At 26.7% G+C, this 22,304-nt stretch overlaps 1 protein-coding gene across 1 annotated transcript in view; it reads left to right on the top strand.

Moving 5' to 3' along the window:
* Positions 1-19,811, top strand: part of LOC107448841 (centrosomal protein of 104 kDa) — a 39,315-nt gene extending 19,504 nt beyond the window's left edge. Inside the window, exons 13-22 of the mRNA XM_071185831.1 lie at positions 1,029-1,196; positions 2,915-2,976; positions 4,535-4,607; positions 8,392-8,457; positions 10,234-10,358; positions 12,672-12,885; positions 14,717-14,842; positions 16,306-16,444; positions 18,700-18,846; positions 19,671-19,811. Coding sequence (XP_071041932.1) covers positions 1,029-1,196; positions 2,915-2,976; positions 4,535-4,607; positions 8,392-8,457; positions 10,234-10,358; positions 12,672-12,885; positions 14,717-14,842; positions 16,306-16,444; positions 18,700-18,846; positions 19,671-19,690 — 1,140 coding nt within the window. The 3' untranslated portion in view covers positions 19,691-19,811. The remainder of the gene's footprint in view (positions 1-1,028; positions 1,197-2,914; positions 2,977-4,534; positions 4,608-8,391; positions 8,458-10,233; positions 10,359-12,671; positions 12,886-14,716; positions 14,843-16,305; positions 16,445-18,699; positions 18,847-19,670) is intronic.
* The last annotated feature ends 2,493 nt before the right edge of the window (positions 19,812-22,304 follow it).

Here is a 22,304-nt window from a genome sequence, read left to right as displayed (position 1 = left end):
TCATCTTTAGTTTTGATTATCCTTTATGTTAATAATAACAAACTTAGCTTTAACATTAAAGAATATTGTATATGCATAATATTATTGAATTAAAAAAATAATGTGAAGTTGTGTACATTTTGTTGTAAATAAATTACTAACATCTGTAATTTTTTTAATAACATCTAATCCATCTATAAAATCCTTGAACATTTTTGCATTGTTTTGGTTGAAGAAAACTTTCTTTAAAAGAAATTAAAATTTCAAAAACTTTATTACATTATGGAATTTTAATATTATAGTTATGGAGTTTTTGTTTCAAAACTTTTTAAAATTTGTTTAAATGGTAGTTATAAAATTTCATTCAATAGCTTTGTTGCGTTTCCCAATATTTTTTGATTGGAAACCAGGGGCCACACTTTGAGGATTTGAAGGTTGCATTTCGTCCTTAGTAGTAGTTCTGGGCAGTAGATTGTGCACCCTTACATTATATGTAATACTGTATTCTTTCTGTATTCAATTCAAGTTGATACTAGAGTCGCTCTTATGTAGTGCAATCAAATGGTGTCAATTTAAAACTTCAACCTTCTAACAGCTTAAATTGCTTTGAGGCCTTACAGTTACAATTAGACAACCGATTTCAAAATGTATAAGTAACTTCTAAAAAATAAAAATGTTACTTGTGTGTATAGCCACAAATGTAGTTTTATTTTTACTAATTTCCTTCATATGTTATTTCGTTAATTTTGCCTTGTTTGTGTGCATTATGCAGTTTCATGTTTACTGAAGTTTTCCTGTCTTGCTGAGCTATATTTGTGTATGAATGGTTTTCCTGAGTTTTCGTCATGTTTTAATTGTATTTTTTTTACATGCCTCATTTTTAGCTTTAAAATGTTTAAGAAAGCTTTTTTAGCTTTAAAATGTTAAAAGTGTTATTTTAATGCTTTTCAGATTAATTATGTTGCCTCACACAGTTTTGGAACTATTGCCATAAATCGTATCACAAATGTCTTACATCTATTTCTGTTTAATTTTCATGATATTTTCAGGTTGAGAAAATGTATTCAAAGTCATTTGATCAGAGAGAGGAAGCCATGAAAGAATTGCAAATCTTTTTGGAAAAATATCAAAAGAAAGGAAAATTTCATCCACCGAGTGATGTTATCAAAGGAGCTGCATTTCTCCTTCAAAAAGCCCTTTGTGACAAAGTGGTTTCAGTAAGTTCTTTCTTGTGCTTCATTAAATGAGTTATGCAGAATTCTACTCGCTTTTTTGTATTTAGGACCATGTGTGTGAGGATTATTTAAGAGTGCAAGAAACGAAATAGGAGGAAATTGAACTCCTTAAAATTCTTAGTTAATATATACGAAGATTATTAGAGGTGCAAAGGACTAACCTTAATTTTTTTTTGCTGATAATTTTGTAGTTATTGTGGCATGTTTAAATCGGGCGGATCCAGAAATTTTTCCTGGGGAGGATCATAGATTCAGATTCCCCCCCTCACCACAAATAATTTTTTTTATAAAAAAAAATTTTTTTTTGAATATTTTTTTGAAAAAAAAAACTGGGGTTTTTAATGCTGGTCTTCTTATTTGTTTTTTTTTTTCATAATGAACAATAGGACAATACATACATAATTCAAGTATTCAAAATCTTTAAATAATAAATGTAATGAGTTTTTTTAGAAAACTGTCAATGATTTTTTGAATATCCAAATCAATTTTTCGATGAATGTTTAATAATAGTCCACTTAATCGTTTTTGATTTTGAGTTGCTCTAAGCCAAGTTTTGAGACATCGAAGAGCTGAAAGGGAACGTTCTGCTGTTGCTGCACTAACTGGCAGAGTTATTAAAATTCTCAACAACATATTGATTGATGGGTACAAATCGATGTCACAGCCATTAATAATCTTGGAAAGATCGTTGGGCACTTCAAGCCCTGCTTACAAGTCTTAAAACAGTGAAGAACATAATTAGCTGGAAAAAAAATTGATTTTTCCGACCTACATAGGCGTATATGCCCCCTTAAATAATTTTTGTAACTTTTGTAAACTATTGAAAGAATTATTATTTTTATTTTTCAAATTTTTTCGGGGGGGGGGAGGGGGAGGGGAGGTCATGACCCCTATGACCCCCCCTCCCCGCTGGATTTGCCACTGCTTTCAATTTAACTTCTTCCTCTTAATGGTTTTGTGTGTTTTTGATGCGATGAATATCTGTGTTAAAGTTCATATACATCAATGTAAAATGTTGTAAATTTCTATCAAACTTGACAATTAGTTATTTTTTAATAAAATTTATTAAACTAAGGCTCTTAAGAGATATTTTCTTTTGATTGTACCTTCTCGGGGTCTTTTACCCTAAATTAGAAATTTCAAGTGAAACTTCGCTCTTTTCTAAAAAATTTTTTTATTGTTTTTGTGTCACATTTAGTTTATAACAAATGCTATTTCTTTTGCCTCAATTGTGAATTGTCATTTAAGTTTTTTAAATTAGCTTTTTAGCTAATAAACTCTATATTCTCCTCAACCTAACATTAGAATAAATAAAAAAGTTTTAAAGGGAAAAATATTTTAGTTTAGTTTCATAAAACTGATTATGATGTGATGAAATACTCCCAATATATGTATTAAAATAATCTATTACATTTAGGTAACAATTTAATTTATCATATTGGTATAAACTTCAATCCGTTTAATAATTCACTTGACATTTTAATCAAAGCTTACAAATTTTATTTATTTGTCTATTCAATTGAAATTAGAATTATTAATCATCGTAGTTAATTTTTATTTCAGGGAGGGAGAATTTTGCAGACATGCGTAACATTTAAATTTTTTTTTGAGAAAGAATTATATGTGCTTAGACTTTGTAAGAGTTTAAATGTGTTGTATTTGTAATAACGTTCATCAAATGTATTATGCTTTCGTTTTAGATATATACTGCTGCATTGAACATTCTTGCCTATTGCTTTCAAACATTCATTCCAACTCATCAGTAAGTATTTTAATAAATATAAATTTCTTAGCTATTAGTTTGATACAACTGAAGATCGTAATATAGTGTAAATTTAGTATTTACAAATTACTTCTAAATTATAATTTTAAGATTTTTGTATTATATAATTACTGCTCTGTGTTTTAAATATTTGAAGATGATTTTTATTTTTTTACAACTGTGGAAATTTCGTAGTAAAGTTATTCTCAGTTGCTAAAGGAACTTAAATAATTTTTATAAAATTTTGTTTGTGTTTATGGAAATAACCTCTTCAGTTGTAATGATGAGTTTGACTTCAGATCCCAATTTCAGGATAAAAGAGACCAACTATCACGAACCAGACCCTAGGTCCTAATTATGGATGATATTATTGGTAGTAAACATAGAGGTTCAATTCTAAAAAAGAAACAATTTAGCGTCTCATTAGCAAGTTTTTAAACATTATCATATTCAAGCTCTTTTTGAAATTAGATATTATATGAAATTTCTTTTATTTGTTTATTTTGTTCAGATTATGAATGTTTCCAAATTATAAATCTTTTGTACTTTACAAAAATACACACAAGTTTGCAGAATTTTTCTGTTGGTGACGAGATTAATTTGTAATTCTCAACTTTACCTCTTGTAGTCTTAGATAATAAAAAAAAAAAAATAAATAAATAAAAACATTACAACCTGCATACTTTGATTTATTATTAAAAGGTGAAGAAAATTGTTTACTAGCAGTTACATATTCATATTTGCATAAGAAATCTATTACTGCTGAAATTTTTGAAGAAGAAATGTAAAAGCTAAGACAACAAAGCTTTTATGGTTCTTAGATAATTATAAACTATCCACCACTATTTACTTTCTTCTGGGCAAGTGAGAACCATAATTGCACACATAAATATACAATCCATGTATACATTCATAGCTAGCTGATTTTTCTAATGTTATAAAAAATAGATTGTTTTCTTTATTAGTTTAAAGTTACACACATTCATTTAAGTAAATAATATTAAATTAAAAATTTTTTGAATGAAGAAATCTTATATCTACATAAACTGAAAAAATGTGTAAATTAACACTACCTTGTAGTTTCAACAACTGTTACATAAAAGTATAAGTTACATTTATGTTATGTTACATTTATAATATTATATATGTTACATTTTTAGAAATGAAAAAAAAAACCCACAAATAAATTAAATGTTATAATATGTCTTCATATTGAGAATGATACTTTGTTTACAATGCTAAAACAACTGTATCTGCTCAAACTATTCTTATTTGTGCTTTTTTTTGGTTGAATATAACCCTTTTTATCTTTATATTAATATTAAAGTTGTTTTAAATCTATGTAACTGTTTGTAACAAGCTTCCGCTTGTTACAAACAGTTACATGGTTATAATTTTTCTTTTTTGCTTATAGAGTTTCTTTATATTTTTTATCTCCTATCCCTTTATATTTTCTTTTAGATAATTATTTTCTTTGTTGCTTTTCTGATTACAAATTTTGTATTTAGTAATTGTTACATTTTTAAAATAACGTAAGTTAATATTTACATTTGTGTAGAGCTTCTAAAGTGGATGCTTCATTTCTTGTTGAGCAGAGTATGCCGGAAATAATTAATAAATTGGGTGACACAGTAAGTATAAAATATTCATTGGTCTGTTGGTAAATTTAATGACTAAGAGGTTTATATAAAATGTTCCTAGGACAAGATTTCCACTTCTCTGAGACAATAGAGAAAACCTGGAAAAAACAGGGAATTTAAAAATCATCTGAAATAACAGGATAAATGCAGGGAATTTTGAATTTTTCTTTACAAATTGGAAAAGAAACAGGGAATTTTTATTTCTTATTTTTGTCTTTTAAATAATGCAGATCTCTCAAAGCTTAATCTATGAGATAGTTAAAGATGATAGTTCATCTGTATTATATTAATTCATTTATTATAGCATTATTTATTTTATGTTGAGCTGTATCTTATTTCTCTAAGTATTTCCAGTAACTGAAACTAACATCGTTATCCCAATATAGCTCACAAGAACACTATGAATGTGTGTTTCCTCTTAATATGCTATGTATGATATGTGCAAGGAAAACACAGGGAATTTTTTCCCTCCAGATATCAGTGGCAACCATGTAGAAAACCCTAGAATTACATGGTAGGGTCACAAAATTTCTAAGAATTTGGACTTTTTTTAACCAGTGGAACCACCTGGTTTCAACCCAGTCAATAATTATTAATATTTTGACTGCTTTTCCAAAATTAGGTCATTTCCAAGGATAAAGAAAGTACTAAAATTTTAAGAACGATAATTTTTTTAATATATTGAATCAAGTATAAAACTGAGTGCATCTATAAAAAAAAATTTCTTATTATTTCTCTTTGACGTTTTCAACTTAAAATAAAACTACTAACTTCAGCGATCAGAGAAATATGCTTCCCTGATAACTATTCAAAAGACTTGTTACATTTTTTTCTCATTTCAACAAATACAATAATTTATCTCATTTTCTTCATTTTCATCTTATACTTACCCCCAAAACAAATGCCGAATTAGACTTCATGTTGCATTGGACCTACAAATTCAAGTCTGACATGAACCCTAATTTTAAATTTCTTGCAGACTAAAAAGATTGAAAAAAAATTTTTTTTTTTTGCTATGAATTTGAATTGAATAATTAGTGCTTTTTCTTTTGTTAATATGTCCACAACTGCTAATGAGCTTTTAGATTCTGCAAAAGGTCATTTATGGTTCCATGGCTACAAAAATTGGGAAAACTGACTTAGAGTACTATTTTTTTTAACTTTGTCTTAATTGATGAAAGACTTTCTTACTTATTGCAAGCTTAAATCTTTATAAAAGTAGACTCTTTTAAAACTATTGCTTATCTTCTTTGGCTTACAAAAAAAGTGATATCTGTGTTCAGTTATGGACCCTAACGTAACTTCTATTGTACTCTGAGCCAGTGGGACAATATTCTAAGAGTTTTAAATTGACAAAATCTTATTAGTATGAATACTCCATTCTGTGGAACATTTGTGGTCATTGTGATTGTTGTTGTTAATTTAAAGGTTATAATAAATGCACTTTATAGATTTATTAATTACTAATGTTATGAATTAATATACAGTTGGTTTTAGTATATAGAAATCTTCCTTTTAATTGTGTTTTGATTTCATTGAAATAAGATTAAAGGAAAAGGAAAGTGCCTTAAATAGAACTAAAAAAATATTTTAGCATATTAAACAATAGAATCATGCCCTAGTAATTGACAGGACTGTTATGACTCAACTGAACTTTTATTTAACTGTACTTTAACTGTTTTTTTTTAACTGTACTTTTTTGACAAAAAAACTTACCTTATGTAGGAAAAATGGGTTTTTCTGTTAGTATTTAGTTAGTTATGTTAGTATTTACTGTTAGTTAGTTTTCATGCTGTATTTTCTGTTGATGTCTAATAAAATTAACTTTTAGATTTTGCAAAAATAATAAACTACTGCTATAAAATGACTTTTTACCCAAAATAATTTTAATTTGTTTTATCATAACCAACCACAAAAATTTTTCTCATTTTTTTTTTCTAACAGTGATATTTTGACTTGTAATTTTAACAATATTTTTTTTTTTTTATCAAAAGTTTCAATAAAAAATTTTTGTGTTCATTATATCTTTTTTAAATATGAGTGTATATTTTTTTAAAAGTATATATTTTTTTAAATATGAGTGTAAATATATATTGCTGAGAAATTAATAATGCTAAAAGCTTCATAAAATTTAGGGCATTAAAAGTTTAATCCTATTTCTCAAAAAGGAAGAAAAAAAAATTATTTTGCACCGCTTTTTTTAAACAAATGCATATGAATGATCGTGTAATGTACCTCTTACACAATGTGGTTTTAAATTTGATAATAATTTAAGTTTACACCACTTTTTACTTTTAGTAAAACAAATCTATATGAGTATAGTAGTAAACTGAAATTTTGGAGCTGCATATTGATAAGTTACATTTTCAAACTATTTTGGATAGTGTTTTTTGTGATTTTCATCTTGGTTTTAAGATATTTCCATGTATTATGGTCCCTTTTTTACCTTGAAAATGATAAAAAAGACTGTTGAGTACCTATCAGTAAACAATACTAAGGAGCAGTTTGTAAAAATGTCACCCATAGAAAAATGTGGCCCATTCTAAAGTCCCAAGACCTCACCTGAATTATTTTTCAGTGTTGCTTCTACATTTGAAAAGGGCTTTTTAATTTTTTTTTAAGCAGAGCTTATATCAATAGAACTGATATCTATAGACCCAATTGTTTTTGTTTCTTTATTTATTTTAACCCAAGTTCCTGTTTCAATGTATCTTTCAATTTGTAAAACATATAAGATTGATGTCTAAAAATATATTTCCGAAATTTTCAAATGAAACTCTCACTTTTTATGCATCTATTGTGAGACATTTAAGCGCATTCTGTTAGTGACAGTTATCACTTAAGATTTTTAGTAACAATAGGTGGTTATTGCTAAAATTTTTGATTTTGGTAATATTATCAACTTTTCGCATTTTTTATAGCATGTGCTGAGAGTTTTCAGTGTCTTTTCTTGTTAAGATATTTTGAATTTAGGGAGAATTTTTCAATTTCAAGACTTTGTTTTTAATAATATTACCATCTATATTGTATGTATCTGTTACTTGTATAAAAATCAATCTATGTATATATATATTTGTCCTTTCTTCTTTAGCTTTTGTTGTGTGTGTGTGTGTGTCCTGTAGCATTAAAAATTTTTTTCAAACTTAAAAGGAAAATTGCAACTCAATTTCTCTTACATACAATTATATGTTATAGATAAATTTATGCATTTAAAGAAAATGTCTCATAATGAAATTCTTGTTTAATTAAAAGTACAATTTCAAAGCATTTTTTTGGTGGTTTTAAGAGTATTTTTTTGTTTTGTTTATAACCTTTTTAAGACTTTTTTTATGATCAAAATCTTAGCTTTTATTACTACCTTACAGAAATACATACTTTCTCTAAATCATTACACTAATTATATTTTTCTTTAAAAATAAATGTTTCTCATTTCTGCCTCTTTAAACGTTAATAAAAGGCTTAGTTTAAAATGATTTTAATTGACCCGGACAAAGTTAAAAAAAAAAGCAAATTGAAAGTTAAAAAGGTTTTGAAACTGTGTAGATTTGTTAAATTGTTGTACCAAAAGAATAGTATTAATTTGAGCTGTAATGTCATCTCTACATTAAAGTAACAACCATTTTATTTTGTGACCAGGTTCTTCAAATATAGACAAACTTGCTAGATCAGTATTGGTTTAATTTTTTTTAAAAAATTCTTATTACTTTGATTTTTATGTATAGATTGAGTAAAGATTATTTAAATTGCATTGCTTATATTTTATCGTATTTTTCAGGCACCACGATTAAAAAATGCATCAATGGAATATCTAACTAGTCAACTTCCTTATTCTGAATTAGAGGTACATTTTTGATCAATTTTATTCAGTTTATTGAAGTGTTCTTTCTTTTCAGCAGAAGTACTAAAAAACATTGAATGTTATGAATGGTGTTCTATCATGAATTCGAATATAAATTATAATTTTATAGATATCACTTTAAATAGGATACTGGTAGAATGTAAAAGAAAAAGAAATCAGAAAAAAATATATTTGTTTAATGATGATTATTATTTTTTATGCATTTGATAATTTGATTTGCAAACTACCTCTTCCTGCTTTTTGATTATATTTTTAAAGGTTTTTTAATTGAAATAAATCTTTTTTTCTTCTTTTTATCAAGCACCAAAGGCATTTGTCTCCACAACAAAAACTCTACAAACTTTTTAGTTTGTCTACAAACTTTATCTACAAACAAAAAATTAATTGTCACTGTTGTTAGTTCTGATTAAAAATCTAAAAGAAAATATGAAATATTGCAGACAGTAATTAATTTCCTCGATCTTGGACTTTTTGTCCACATTCAACACTTAATTCAATTTTTATATGCATGTATGTAATAAACCTAATTGGCTGAGCACAAAGAGAAAAACATTAATGTTTCTTTTTAATAAAACTTGTGAATACTTGTAGAAATGTTTTAAAAAAAACATGTTTTTTTTAATATTTATATTTAAAATACCCATATATTGTATAGTTTTAAATCTAAAGAGAAGGTGTTGATAGCAAAATCAACTTTAAGAGTGTTCTAGATACACGTTCTACTTTCATGCATCCCATGTCAATCTATAAAAAAACTTATTTCTTTCTTTCAACATTGTCTTAGAAATTATATGGAAACCAATTTCCAATTTCTTTACTCAATTACCAAATTTAAGTTTTTTAAATTTCATCTTTCTCAAAACTCTTTCAAAGCTACTAATGGGGTTTTGAAAATTTTTTAAAATATTGGAATCATATTTATAATAATTTTCTATACATTTATAGAGGAGAGGAAAAAAAATTGAATTTGTCACCGTGAAAGATTGCTTTTCAAAAAAATATTTTGTTTAATAATATATTTTTTTATTAAATAAATGATCCTATGAAACTGAATCAGTAAATTATTTCTGGGTTAAAAACTTCATTTTCTTCAAAAATATACAAATTGGAAATAACAATCCATATGTTTCAAACACTCAAAACAGGCCCTCCTTTTCAAGACTTGTCAGATGTGAATGAGAGGGGAAAAAAGGGATTAGAAATACAAAATGAAAAATTGGCAATGAAGAATGTAAAATGAAGTTGAAAAATATGAAACGAATAAAATTGAAAAATATAAATGAAATATAAATCTAAGGATTGTTTATATTTCAAATCACTTTTATTTCATCTCATTCACTTCTGGCAAATCTTGAAAATGAGCACTTAAAACATGTCGACTGTTATTTCCAATTTGTATATTTTTGAAGCAAATGAAATTTTTAATCGAAGTTGAAAAATATAAAACAAATAAAATTGAAAAAATAGGAATGAAATATAAAACGAAGAATCGTTTTATATTTCAAATCACTTTTATTTCTTCTCATTCACTTCTGGAAAGTCTTGAACATGAGCGCCTGTTTTTGAGCACGCAAAACATGTCGACTGTTATTTCCAATTTGTATATTTTTTTAAGAGAATGAAGTTTTTAATCAAGTAACATTTTTCATTATTTGACATGCGTTTATTTATGACTTTTGGCCTCTCAACTCATGACATCTTCTATTATGTTCATAATTTGGTTATTTATAATTTAGATCATTATATTTTGTTTTATAGAATTTACAGATCATTCCTTTATATGTGCTGAGTCTACTTCAGAATAATCCAAATGTTCGTTTAGCTGTTGGAAGATGTGAATTAGCAGAGAAACTTGTGAAAGTTTATCCACCCCAATCACACAGGTATTTCTTAATCTACATTTAAATATACACTGATTATCTTACGCTTGATTATATTACACAACTGAGTTATCCAACATCTTTTTAGACTTGCAATTAAGTTTAAACAAGAAGGTTATTTAACCCCTTCAAAGATTTTTTAATCGAAACTTTGGCCACTCACCTTTTGATAGATTAGTGAAATGATATTTTTAATGTTTCACTTTAATGTCTTTAAGGATTGCAAATGTTACATACTATCATTTATTCATATTTTAATACAAATATAAGATTATTTCCCTGGTGTTAAGCAAATGTGTTTGATATGAATAAGGAAAATATGAAAATGAGCATGTTGTCTATGAGACAAAGGATAATTTGCAGAGTAACACTGATTTAAATTGAGTTATCTAGGTAGGGGTCTGTCCAGGCCAAATTTACTACCGTTTAGCAGTACGTTCACAAATTCAACTTTAGGAAAAAAAGACTTTTTCTTAAAATTTTATTTTTGTATCCTGTAAGAAACGATAGATCCATATTTTGTGCCATATTTTTGTGTTGATTTTTTAATATAATTTTTAATTTTCCCAAATTATGTCTAAATTTTCACAAAATAGGTACCTTTCAGAAAAACCTAGACAGACCCCTGCTAGGCTTAATGTATATTTTAATAGTGTCTAATCAGCAATAATATTTATAGCCATATTATATATTGTATTTGATGAGCTGTGAGCATGATGAGCAGTTTGAATTCTTTTGTCATCAATAACTTCTGGTTCAAACATTATAGACCTAAACCAATAACCTTAATAGAATCAAAGCGTACTTTATTTTTATTAGAAATTAGTTGTGAGGAATTAACAAATAATAATTTTAAAATTATTATTTCACAAAAAAGCTTTTAAGCCTTTCATTTTTCCTTTTGATGTTTGTTCCTTTAACATAAAGAAATAAAATTATGTAAAAATAGATGATACAAATCAATTACAACCAAGAAATTATTGCATTCTTTACACTTTGCTATACCTCCTCCATAGCTCAATAATGATGTGAAATGAATCTACGATTGCTGGCACTTATGCTTGGTCATTTTTAATACTAAAATACTGGGTACTAGCAATTATTTTTTAACCCTCTGACGGTTCTGCATGTAATAAGTCGCATTTTAGCCTGCAGTCTTCTCTGCATAGCAAAACCGGTTTTCCCATGTTAATGGTGTAGGTGAGAAACATTCTCCCAATTTTGCCCATTTCCTTAACCGCCAGTGGGTTGAATACCATAGTGCTGGGAATTTTTCAATCCTTGATTATATGTATTGTATGTATAATCCTGGGTTATATCTGTAGAATAATTTATATATTAGAAAATATTTTAGGTATTGTACAGTTTATAAATTGTTTTGTATAGATTGCACAGTTCATTTTTAATACTAAAATACTAGGTACTAGCAATTATTTTTTAAATACCAGAATGCATGGGATTTTTCGATCCGGGATTGTATGTATAATCCTAGAATAATCCTGGGTTATCTCTGTGGAATAATTTATATATTAGAAAATATTTTAGTTATTGTACAGTTTAAAAATCGTTTTGTATAGATTGCACAGTTCATAATACTAAAATACTAGGTACTAGCAATTATTTTTTAAATACCTGAATGCATGGAATTTTTCGATCCGGGATTGTATGTATAATCCTAGAATAATCCTGGGTTATCTCTGTGGAATAATTTATATATTAGAAAATATTTTAGTTATTGTACAGTTTAAAAATCGTTTTGTATAGATTGCACAGTTCATAATACTAAAATACTAGGTACTAGCAATTATTTTTTAAATACCTGAATGCATGGAATTTTTCGATCCGGGATTGTATGTATAATCCTAGAATAATCCTGGGTTATCTCTGTGGAATAATTTATATACAGTACAGAACCCGTTATCCGGAAATCAGAAAACCGGAAAACCAAAAAACCGGAACAAAATTCGCTAAATTTTCTCGCCATTTAAAAAAAATTTTTTTTTTTTTCCTCATAAGATTTTACGATTTTTCTTTCTTTTTTTAAAGATGTTTACCTTACCATCATTTTGGAAATAATCATTAGTGTATTACTTCATCGTTTTTTTTTATTTTTAAGATTATTTCCAATTTTTTTTTATTTTTAAAGTTGGGTTTAACAATAAAAAAACGGCTTTTTGTAGCAATTCAGAAAACCGGAAAAACCAGTTATCCGGAATAGCGATGGTCCCGACCGTTCCGGATAATCGGTTCCCTACTGTATTAGAAAATATTTTAGTTGTTGCACAGTTTATAAATTGTTTTGTATGTTTTTCCCAGTTCATTGAGTCTGCCAAAAGTTATGCCATTCTTTGTAGATGCGTTGCATCATCCGTCTGCTTCTGTAAGATCCTCTGCGGAGAGGGTGATTCTTCATCTCTATGAGCAAAATGGGAATAAAGTTCGGAAGTTCATACCTTTTGATTCTGATTCCTCTAAGCGGAACATAATGCATCGTCGTCTGATTCAGGCTTTTGATAAAATTGACAAACAAGTAATATTTTTTTATTTAGTTTCTATCTTTTTTCTTTGTTGTAAGGATCAAAATTATGATTATTTTGTTTTTCTTTTTATTATTTTAGTTTTGTTTATTTTATTTTGTTTGATAAAATTATCATGAAAAAACAACTAAGCATAAAACGTATATTGTTTGTTATGAATTAAAAAATGCTTTATTATAAACAATAAGAAAACTGTGCTTATGCAATGTAATTTAAGATATGGCAATGATTAATGATCTAAGCCCAAAAATACTACTTTATAACCATCATGATATTCTTAAAATTAAGAGAGCTTTNTTACTTAATGTGTAACACATTGAAAGCGATTCATTACTAAGTTGTGTTATTTAAAATATGTCAATTGAAATTATTAAAAATGTGAGCGATTTTGTTTCCATTATTCACTCGAAATGAATATTCTGTGTTGAGCAGTATAGGCTAAATACCAAATAACAGGACCCTTTTTGCACAAACTCACAAAACAGGACCCTGGTTGAAAGAATGTGACTTAACGCTTATTTTATATTCACAAATTAAAAGTAATTTTTTCACAATTTTACAAACCTTTCACAAAATGTCTGGACGCACCCCTGTTATGCTTATAAATAATTAAGTTTATTAATTGGTATGAAAACTAAATTCGTGGCACTCATGAGATCCTATTTCTTTTGTACCATTTTTACAAAAGAAGTTTTTCACCCCTAGCTTAATTTTTTTTTTTAAGATAACAACAATGAAGAATTATAGAATATAAGAAAATTTAAAATTACTGGATCAATTCTTTTAATTCAAAAATAAATATTTATTTCTTCATGGTATGGTCCATGGACACAGTGTTACTTATTATAAGACCTACTACCTGTATTCCATGGTAATAATAAGTGTTTAATCTAATAATTTTTCTTTTAACCTATAATGCTTACATTTGTCTCTATATCTGAACTCAAACATAGTTATACATTAAGTTTACATTTTGTATTAATCATCTATAACTAAGTAAATATGTATGTTATTGTTCAATTCTGAGAGTGAAAGTTATCAAATGACCATCAACTATTATTTTGTGGCAGCAAACCTAAAAGTGTACAAAAATTTTTAAAACATTGTAGCAGTATTTTTTTAAAGCATTTGGTTTTATTAAATGGAGTTTAAATTAGAAAACAATTTAAACATAAACATACCAGAATAAATTTAAAATATTTTATAAGTACAATTAATAACGTAAGTATAATTGAATGAAAAAGCTTAATTGATTTGTAATTACATAAATATTTCATTAGATTTATATTTCTGTTGGAATTGACATTATTGTACTAACTGTAAACATATAAGCATTCGAAGTATATCTTTTTCTTAGTGTAATGTTTAAGCTGTATAAAAATGAGATTTTTATTATATTTTATATATTGATTGACTAAATAATAGTACTGAATATTTTCTGTTTTTATTTAATCTGCAAATAAAAATATAAATTTTTTTTTGTACAAAAACTGTTAAAAATGCACTTTAGAATCATTATTTTATCTTTCTAATAGAAATATATTTTTTCTTTTAAAAGTCAATCTCATAAAAACATATTCAACTCATTTTAAAAATATATTTCAAAAATAAATTTTAATATTTAGGATTAAAGAAAGCAAATATATATATATATATAGTTTACAAATGTTTGAAATAAAAAAATATTAATTATTTTCAAAGCATACAGAAAAGTTGAAGGTACCAATAGAAATTCTTTGACCAAGTTTCACAGTTATGAATTTTCTCGTCAAAATATAATTTAATACTGAATGCCAAAAAAATATTAAGCAAAATTAATTATAAATTACCTATATTTATAGAACTTGCATATTTTGCGAGAAGACTAGTGACAAGTTTACGCCTGATGGATTGGATGAACATTATGACCTGGAGTGCCCTATGCTTGCCAGATGCTCTAACTGTAACCAGGTTAAGTATTTTTAAATTTCAACTCCAACTCTTTATTTCAATTATTGAAATGTGTTATTTTCGGAGTCGGTAGAAAAAAAAAGACATTCTAAATAACTTTTAATTTAATGATCAGTTTTTCAACCACTAAGCAATCTTCAAAACTAAGGAGCATTTTATATTTTTTTAAAACTAAAGAAATAAGAAAATAATTGAAATATATACTTTTACTTATGCATGAAGTGTCTATTGACTCTTTACCTTGCTACATTAAGATCCCTTGTCTGGTTAGAAATTAACAAGCTTAGTTCAAAACTGGACTTTTCTTTATCAAGAAGCAACAACATCTTTATTCTTTGGGAAAAAAATCAGTCAATTTAGTTATTAAACAGCTTTGCATAGCCATTATTGACTTACCTCCTGATCAACAGTCGTGCAATACAGTTGAAAAGATTGGAGCTTTACAGTGATAAATTACACTTCTTCCAAAGTTGACATTGTTCATCAACTATATCTTAATATTATTTTCAGTTAGGTATCTAATCAAAGAATGAAACTGATTTACAAATTCAGAAAAGAAAAATAAGTAAGTAACATTTAAAATAATAAATCAAAATGGGAAAGCGCTTAAAGCAGCTAAAACCAAATTTGTTTTATTTTAATTATTAAATCTTATTATTTTAAATCTTATAACTTTTTTCGTTTTCTGCTAGAGTAGTATTTCTGACTTTCCAAATTTCAGTTAAGTATTTAATATCTATAATTTCTGCTATATAACAGCACAATACATAGGAATATTGTATTGCATTTGGCGACATAGTTGCATTTTTTCATTAGAAATGCTCTCCTGAGCAACTAGAATGTGTGGCTTATCATTATATTTATCCAAGCTCTTTAATTGATTGTGATAAAATGTATCTATTTTTTTTTGCTGTAGAGTTTTGAATTGTATACTCTAAATATTTATCTATATTTTATCCCTAAAGGTTGAAAGACAACTGCTAATTTTACGTTTTAATCTAACCTTTACTATATTAAATTATCTTAAAATAAAAAATCCTCTGGGATCATGCAAGGGCCTGTGCGGAAACATCCTGCAAAAATGTTGTTTTGTTTGCAATAAAAAAAAAATTAATAAACAAATAAACCATTGCACATTGTGAACACATTATTCTGTTATTTTTAATTATTTTACTAAGCAAATTTGAAGATAATATATTTAATCTTGAAGTGTTTAATAAGTCCCTACCTCCTGACAAAAATGTATGAAGTCTTGCTTTTATCACAAAAAATAATTTTTGTTCCTAAGTGAAATATTATCCACCATTTGATTTTGAAAATTACATTTAAAACAATAAATAATTATGAAAAATGTTTACTTTTATGAAGAGTCTTAATTTTGTAATGAAAAAGGGTGTGGTATCTGTTTTTTTTTTTATAGGGAAAAGTGTTGCAAGTGTTTAAAATGGACTTATATTTTATAGATAGTTGAAATTGCTGGTTTAACAGAACATCACCTAGATGAGTGTGTAGCCAAAAGTCAATACAAGCAGTGTCCCCTGTGTCTTGAAGCAGTGCCTTCTTTGAATTATGAAGACCATGTAAAAATCAGGACTTGCACTAGTAACTACTTCATAATTTTTAATTATTACAAATATAAAACATTTCTGCTTCTCTCACATAAAAAAATGGAGTCTATTATGGATAAACAGATCACTAAATTTTGAAATATTTTTTGCAGTAATTAAAAAAATAAAAAAAACAGTTACCATGTAACAGCCATAGCTGCCAGCTCTTCCTACATATTGCAGAAGCTTTCTTCATTTATACCCCATTCTGTATATTTCTGCTCTGATATTTAAATCTTCTGCATTATGAAAATATATATTTAAATTTTGTACCATTTTAGAACTTTTTATGCACAGAGGGGTGCAGAAAATTCTCAGAGTATAATATTTTCCCAGAACACATTTTTTTCTGGTTCGAAATTATATGGCTTTTCCCCAAAATTATATAGCCTTTTTTTTAGTTGATAACATTTTCATAATATTTTTAGAAAATAGAGTTGATATGTTATTACAAAATTTTTTTTATTTTTTCGTAAAAAAATTCATCTAATTTTATACAATTCTCGAATAAACTAGCATATGCATTGAGGATAATAAAAATCAAAATTCACACAAAGTAGCAATTAAACAAATTGATACATAGGTTTTTTACTGATAAAAATTTTGTCGAGTGACATGTTTTTATAAAACTTCGTAGCATTTTTACCAAAATACCAAAAATTTCCTCAGGCTGCCTGAATTTTTTCCGAACCATGTTCGCACTATTGGCACCCTTGCTTACGTATACACATGTACGCAAGTGAAGATAGTCTCTCCAGCATTACTTAAACAATGACATCTTGAATTTTTGCTGTATTTCATTAAATTAAGCAAAGTATAGGATATGAAACATCTGAAAGTACAAAAAAAAAGGGATCATATGTTTCTTCTATTTAAGATTTATTTAATCTGGTTGTGTTAAAACATGCTATATTGCTTATAATAGTACAACATACTGTCATAACTGCTGATGGTAATTTAATGAATTAAAAAAAAGAAAACATTTTAAGATTCCAATATCTTTCCGAAACACAATTGTAGATAAAGATATTTGTACCTAGTTATGTGATAAATTACAACTTTAAAACGTATAAGTTGTAAATCTAATAAAAGTTTAAATTTACTGTTAATTCTTTGTACAGGGTATCTGCTACATTTTAGATTTTCAATTTCATGATTTTCCGTGACTCATTCCAAGAATTTTTCATGACTTAACAAAGTTACTATTTTCTCCGACAAAAAAGCAACAATAAATTTAAAAAAAGCATCATAATAACATTAATTGAAATGATAGTTATAACCATGACTGTTATACTCTGCATCTTCCTATTTATAGATTTTAAATTTAAAAAACGGAGTAAAGAACGAGTTGAAACAAAAAATAGCTGAAGAAAATACAAAAACAAAAAATTTTTTTCTGCAGAATTATATTCTCAAGATACTTTTCTTGTTCATCAGAAAGGAAAGAAATACTCCTGATTTTTCTGTTCTCATTTCGTAATTAAAAAAAAAAATCTCCTTCAACTAGAATTTTAAATTGATAAAATTAAAAAAAAAAAAAATAATAAGAATTCTTAAATCACAGAAGTTAANAGGAAAGGAAAGAAATACTCCTGATTTTTCTGTCCTCACTTCGTAATAAAAAAAAATCGCCTTCAATTAGAATTTTAAATTGATAAAATAAAAAAAAATAAATAATAAAAATTCTTAAATCACAGAAGTTTAAAAGATAATTCGCTCTAGAAGTGATGTTTTTTCTTTCATTTTCTGAAAGAATACCATAATTTTTAAAGAACATAATGAAATCATTTTATATTCTAATAAAATATGACTAAGTGGTGGTTTTGTTAGGAATTCAGATATTTGGAACAGGATGAAATTGGGGGGGGGGGATTCCATTTTAAAAATTAGATTTTTCAGAGACGTAAATCCATGACTTTCCATGATTTTTTTTAAAAAATAGTAAAAATCATGACAAATTTTGTTCAATACTGAAACTCATGACTTTTCATCACTTTCTAGGTGCGCGGATACCCTGCAAGTATTCAAAATTGAAAACACGTTAAATCTTTTGAGTAATTTCTTCTGCATCTTAAAAAATGCAGGTTGGCTGATATGTACCACATATTAGTAAGGAGAACTATAAAAAATATTTTATTAGGGAATTACAAATTGAAAGCTGATAAGAGGTTCATAATAGACCCCACTTCACTGTGCAAAAGCTTCATTTGTGTTCTTCCCTGTTTTACATTTGTTATTTCTTTCTTCAAGTGGCTAAATCAAGTAATGAGGCTAACCACTGCCCTCTTTGTCACCAAAACATTGAACCTGGTGAAAACGGATGGAGAATCCATTTGATGGGAGAAAATGGTTGTGTTTTTAATCCTAGGCAGAAAGATAAAAAGAATCCCAAAAAAAGTATAAATTCTTTGAAATTTACGATTTGTTTGCAATGTCAAAGACAAATTTTCAAAAGTGCATCACTGTAGTTTTTATAAATATACGTATTTCACTATTATAATTCATACTACCCCAACTCAAATTTTGAGTTAAGTATAAAATTAGTACTTAAGATTTTTAATTGTTTGGGTAAACGTATTCCGGCTTAACTCTTATTCAAAAGTGTAAAATAAATATATAAAAAAATGCTTACAAATTGTGTCTTGGAGGAATGCATCTTCTAGCATTTAAGTTTTTGAATATAATTAGACAATGTAGTGGTATTCGATTTCCATATGATACTCAATCATACATGCATTAAATATGTTAATTAGTAGTGGATACTGTTCATGAGAGTAAAGAAAAAAATTTTGCATTAATTTTATTTCTGCAATTTATTTCTTAATAATTATGTTAATTGCATTAATTTGTGTGATTCATTCTCAAAATTAAAAAATAGGTATACTAACTTCTCGTTTTTTTTTGTATATTAAAGGGTTTAAACATCAGATATAACAAATATATACATCAGGCATAACATATTTACTGTACTCAGTTGGGATAGCCTGGCTGGTACTATGTTGAGCCCTTGTCTGAGAGGTCACAAAGTTGCCAAGCCAACCAAGTTAAATTTAAAACCAATGTTCTGACAACACATTTTTGATTCTGCTGACAACTATTGCAATTAAAAAATTTTAGTGTCATTCTACCCCAAGTGTTAAAAATGTCTAAAAGCGTAAGTTTTTAGATCATGTATTATAATGGTTTGAATCAAAGTAAATTTTAATTTCTTTTATTTTCAGTTATTTTAAAGAAAAAGTAAAACTGTCAAGAAGTCCTGGAAGGAAAAACTGAACATTTTGATACTCGGAGATTTCATGCTAAATTTAATTGTTGCACATTTTTTTTGCTTGTAAAAAGAAATAAAGCTAATGTTCAGATTATATTGGTTGACTGATATTTTGACCTTATGTAAGAAACTTACATTTGCATACGTTATGGCATAACCTTTTCATATTTAACTTTTTAGCAATTTTAATTTTCTATTAAAATTTCCTAACGAGGTAATCATATTTAATTAGTCCAAGAGATGTGTGTAGTAAATGAGTTAGAATAGACAAAATAAAATTTTGATATTCATTTTAGACCCTACATAAAATTAAAATAAATTTTGAAATATTTTTTAGGCTACAATATNTGATTTTTTTTAAAAAATAGTAAAAATCATGACAAATTTTGTTCAGTACTGAAATTCGTGACTTTTCATCACTTTCTAGGTGCGTGGATACCCTGTAAGTATTCAAAATTGAAAACACGTTAAATCTTTTGCATTTTGAGTAATTTCTTCTGCATCTTAAAAAATGCAGGTTGGCTGATACGTACCACATATTAGTAAGGAGAACTATAAAAAATATTTTATTAGGAAATTACAAATTGAAAGCTGATATGAGGTTCATAATAGACCCCAGTTCACTGTGCAAAAGCTTCATTTGTGTTCTTCCCTGTTTTACATTTATTTATTTCTTCTAGTGGCTAAATCAAGTAATGAGGCTAACCACTGCCCTCTTTGTCACCAAAACATTGAACCTGGTGAAAACGGATGGAGAATCCATTTGATGGGAGAAAATGGTTGTGTTTTTAATCCTAGGCAGAAAGATAAAAAGAATCCCAAAAAAAGTATAAATTCTTTGAATGAAATTTACAATTCCTTTTAATTGATTTGTTTGCAATGTCAAAGACAAATTTTCAAAAGTGCATCACTGTAGTTTTTATAAATATATATATTTCACTATTATAATTCATACTACCCCAACTCAAATTTTGAGTTAAAAATCTTAAGTACTAATTTTATACTTAATTGTTTGGGTAAACGTATTCCGGCTTAACTCTCATTCAAAAGTGTAAAATAAATATATAAAAAAATGCTTAAAAATTATTAATGTGTCTTGGAATGCATCTTCCAGCATTTAAGTTTTTGAATATAATTAGAAAATGTAGTGGTATTAGATTTCCATATGATACTCAATCATACATGCATTAAATATGTTAATTAGTGGATACTATTTATGAGAGTAAAGAAAAAATTTTTGAGTTGCATTCTCAAAATTAAAGAAAAGGTATATCTGATGTTTAAACCCTTTAATATAAAAAAAAAAAAACGAAAAGTTAGTATAACATATTTACTGTACTATGTTGGGCCCTTGTCTGAGAGGTCACAAAGTTGCCAAGCCAACCAAGTTAAATTTAAAACCAATGTTCTGACAACTATTGCAATTAAAAAATTTTAGTGTGTCATTCTACCCCAAGTGTTAAAAATGTCTAAAAGCGTAAGTTTGTAGATCATGTATTGTAATGGTTTGAATCAAAGTAAATTTTAATTTCTTTTATTTTCAGTTATTTTAAAGAAAAAGTGACAAGTCCTGGAAGGAAAAGCTGAAAATTTTGATACTCTGAGATTTCATGCTCAATTTAATTGTTGCACATGAATTTAATTTTGAATTCTTATGTAAAAAAGAATTTTTTTTTGCTTGTAGAAAGAAATAAAGCTAATGTTCAGATTATATTGGTTGACTGATATTTTGACCTTATGTAAGAAACTTACATTTGCACAAGTTATGGCATAACCTATTCATATTTAACTTTTTAGCAATTTTAATCTTCTATTAAAATTTCCTAACATATTTTTTAGTGTTAACTTTCCCAAAACGAGTTAATCTTATTTAATTAGTCCAAGAAATGTGTGTAGTAAATGAATTAGAATAGACAAAAATAAAATTTTGATATTCATTTTAGACCCTACATAAAATTAAAATAAATTTTGAAATATTTTTTAGGCTACAATATTTCTTGGAATAAAAGATACAGTAACACATTAATAAGAACAAATAAAGAGAAATTGACGGAATTAAAAGTGAAAGTGGTGTTCTAGCAGAGAAACAATATCTTAAAGAAAATAGCTTGTCAAGATTGATCGTTAGCTGTAAGAGAACAACGAAAATCAGTTGTATGCAGAACCTGTCAAGTTCTTAATTACAATTTTTGGTATAAAATGGTAACATAAATTTAGTTTTATAAAACTTGTTGCAAAAAGCCTGATGTAAAGTTTTTAGATGACATTCTTATAATGTTAAGAGAAAGGATTTCTGATACAAATCAACTGAACATTTGATGGTATCAACTGAAAATGATACAATTGCAATATTCATTTTGAAGACCAACAGAAACTTTCCATAAATTTAACCCTTCAATAAAAATTAAATTATTCACAACTGTCGGAGATTTTTTTATCAGAAATTCCTCTTGAAGAATAAGGATGTACTTTAAATTAAGATTTCTTTTAAAATATTAACTTTAACGAATCTTGCAGATTTTTTTAGCCTTTGATTTCAGCAGCTCACTCAATTATTGCTAGTGGCAATCACTCACAGATAGTCTTA

The sequence above is a fragment of the Parasteatoda tepidariorum genome, chromosome 9 (genome assembly GCF_043381705.1).
Source record: "Parasteatoda tepidariorum isolate YZ-2023 chromosome 9, CAS_Ptep_4.0, whole genome shotgun sequence".
NCBI lineage: Eukaryota > Metazoa > Arthropoda > Arachnida > Araneae > Theridiidae > Parasteatoda > Parasteatoda tepidariorum.
The sequence above is the reverse complement of the archived record's forward strand: the minus strand, read 5'-3'. Positions and strand labels throughout refer to the sequence as shown.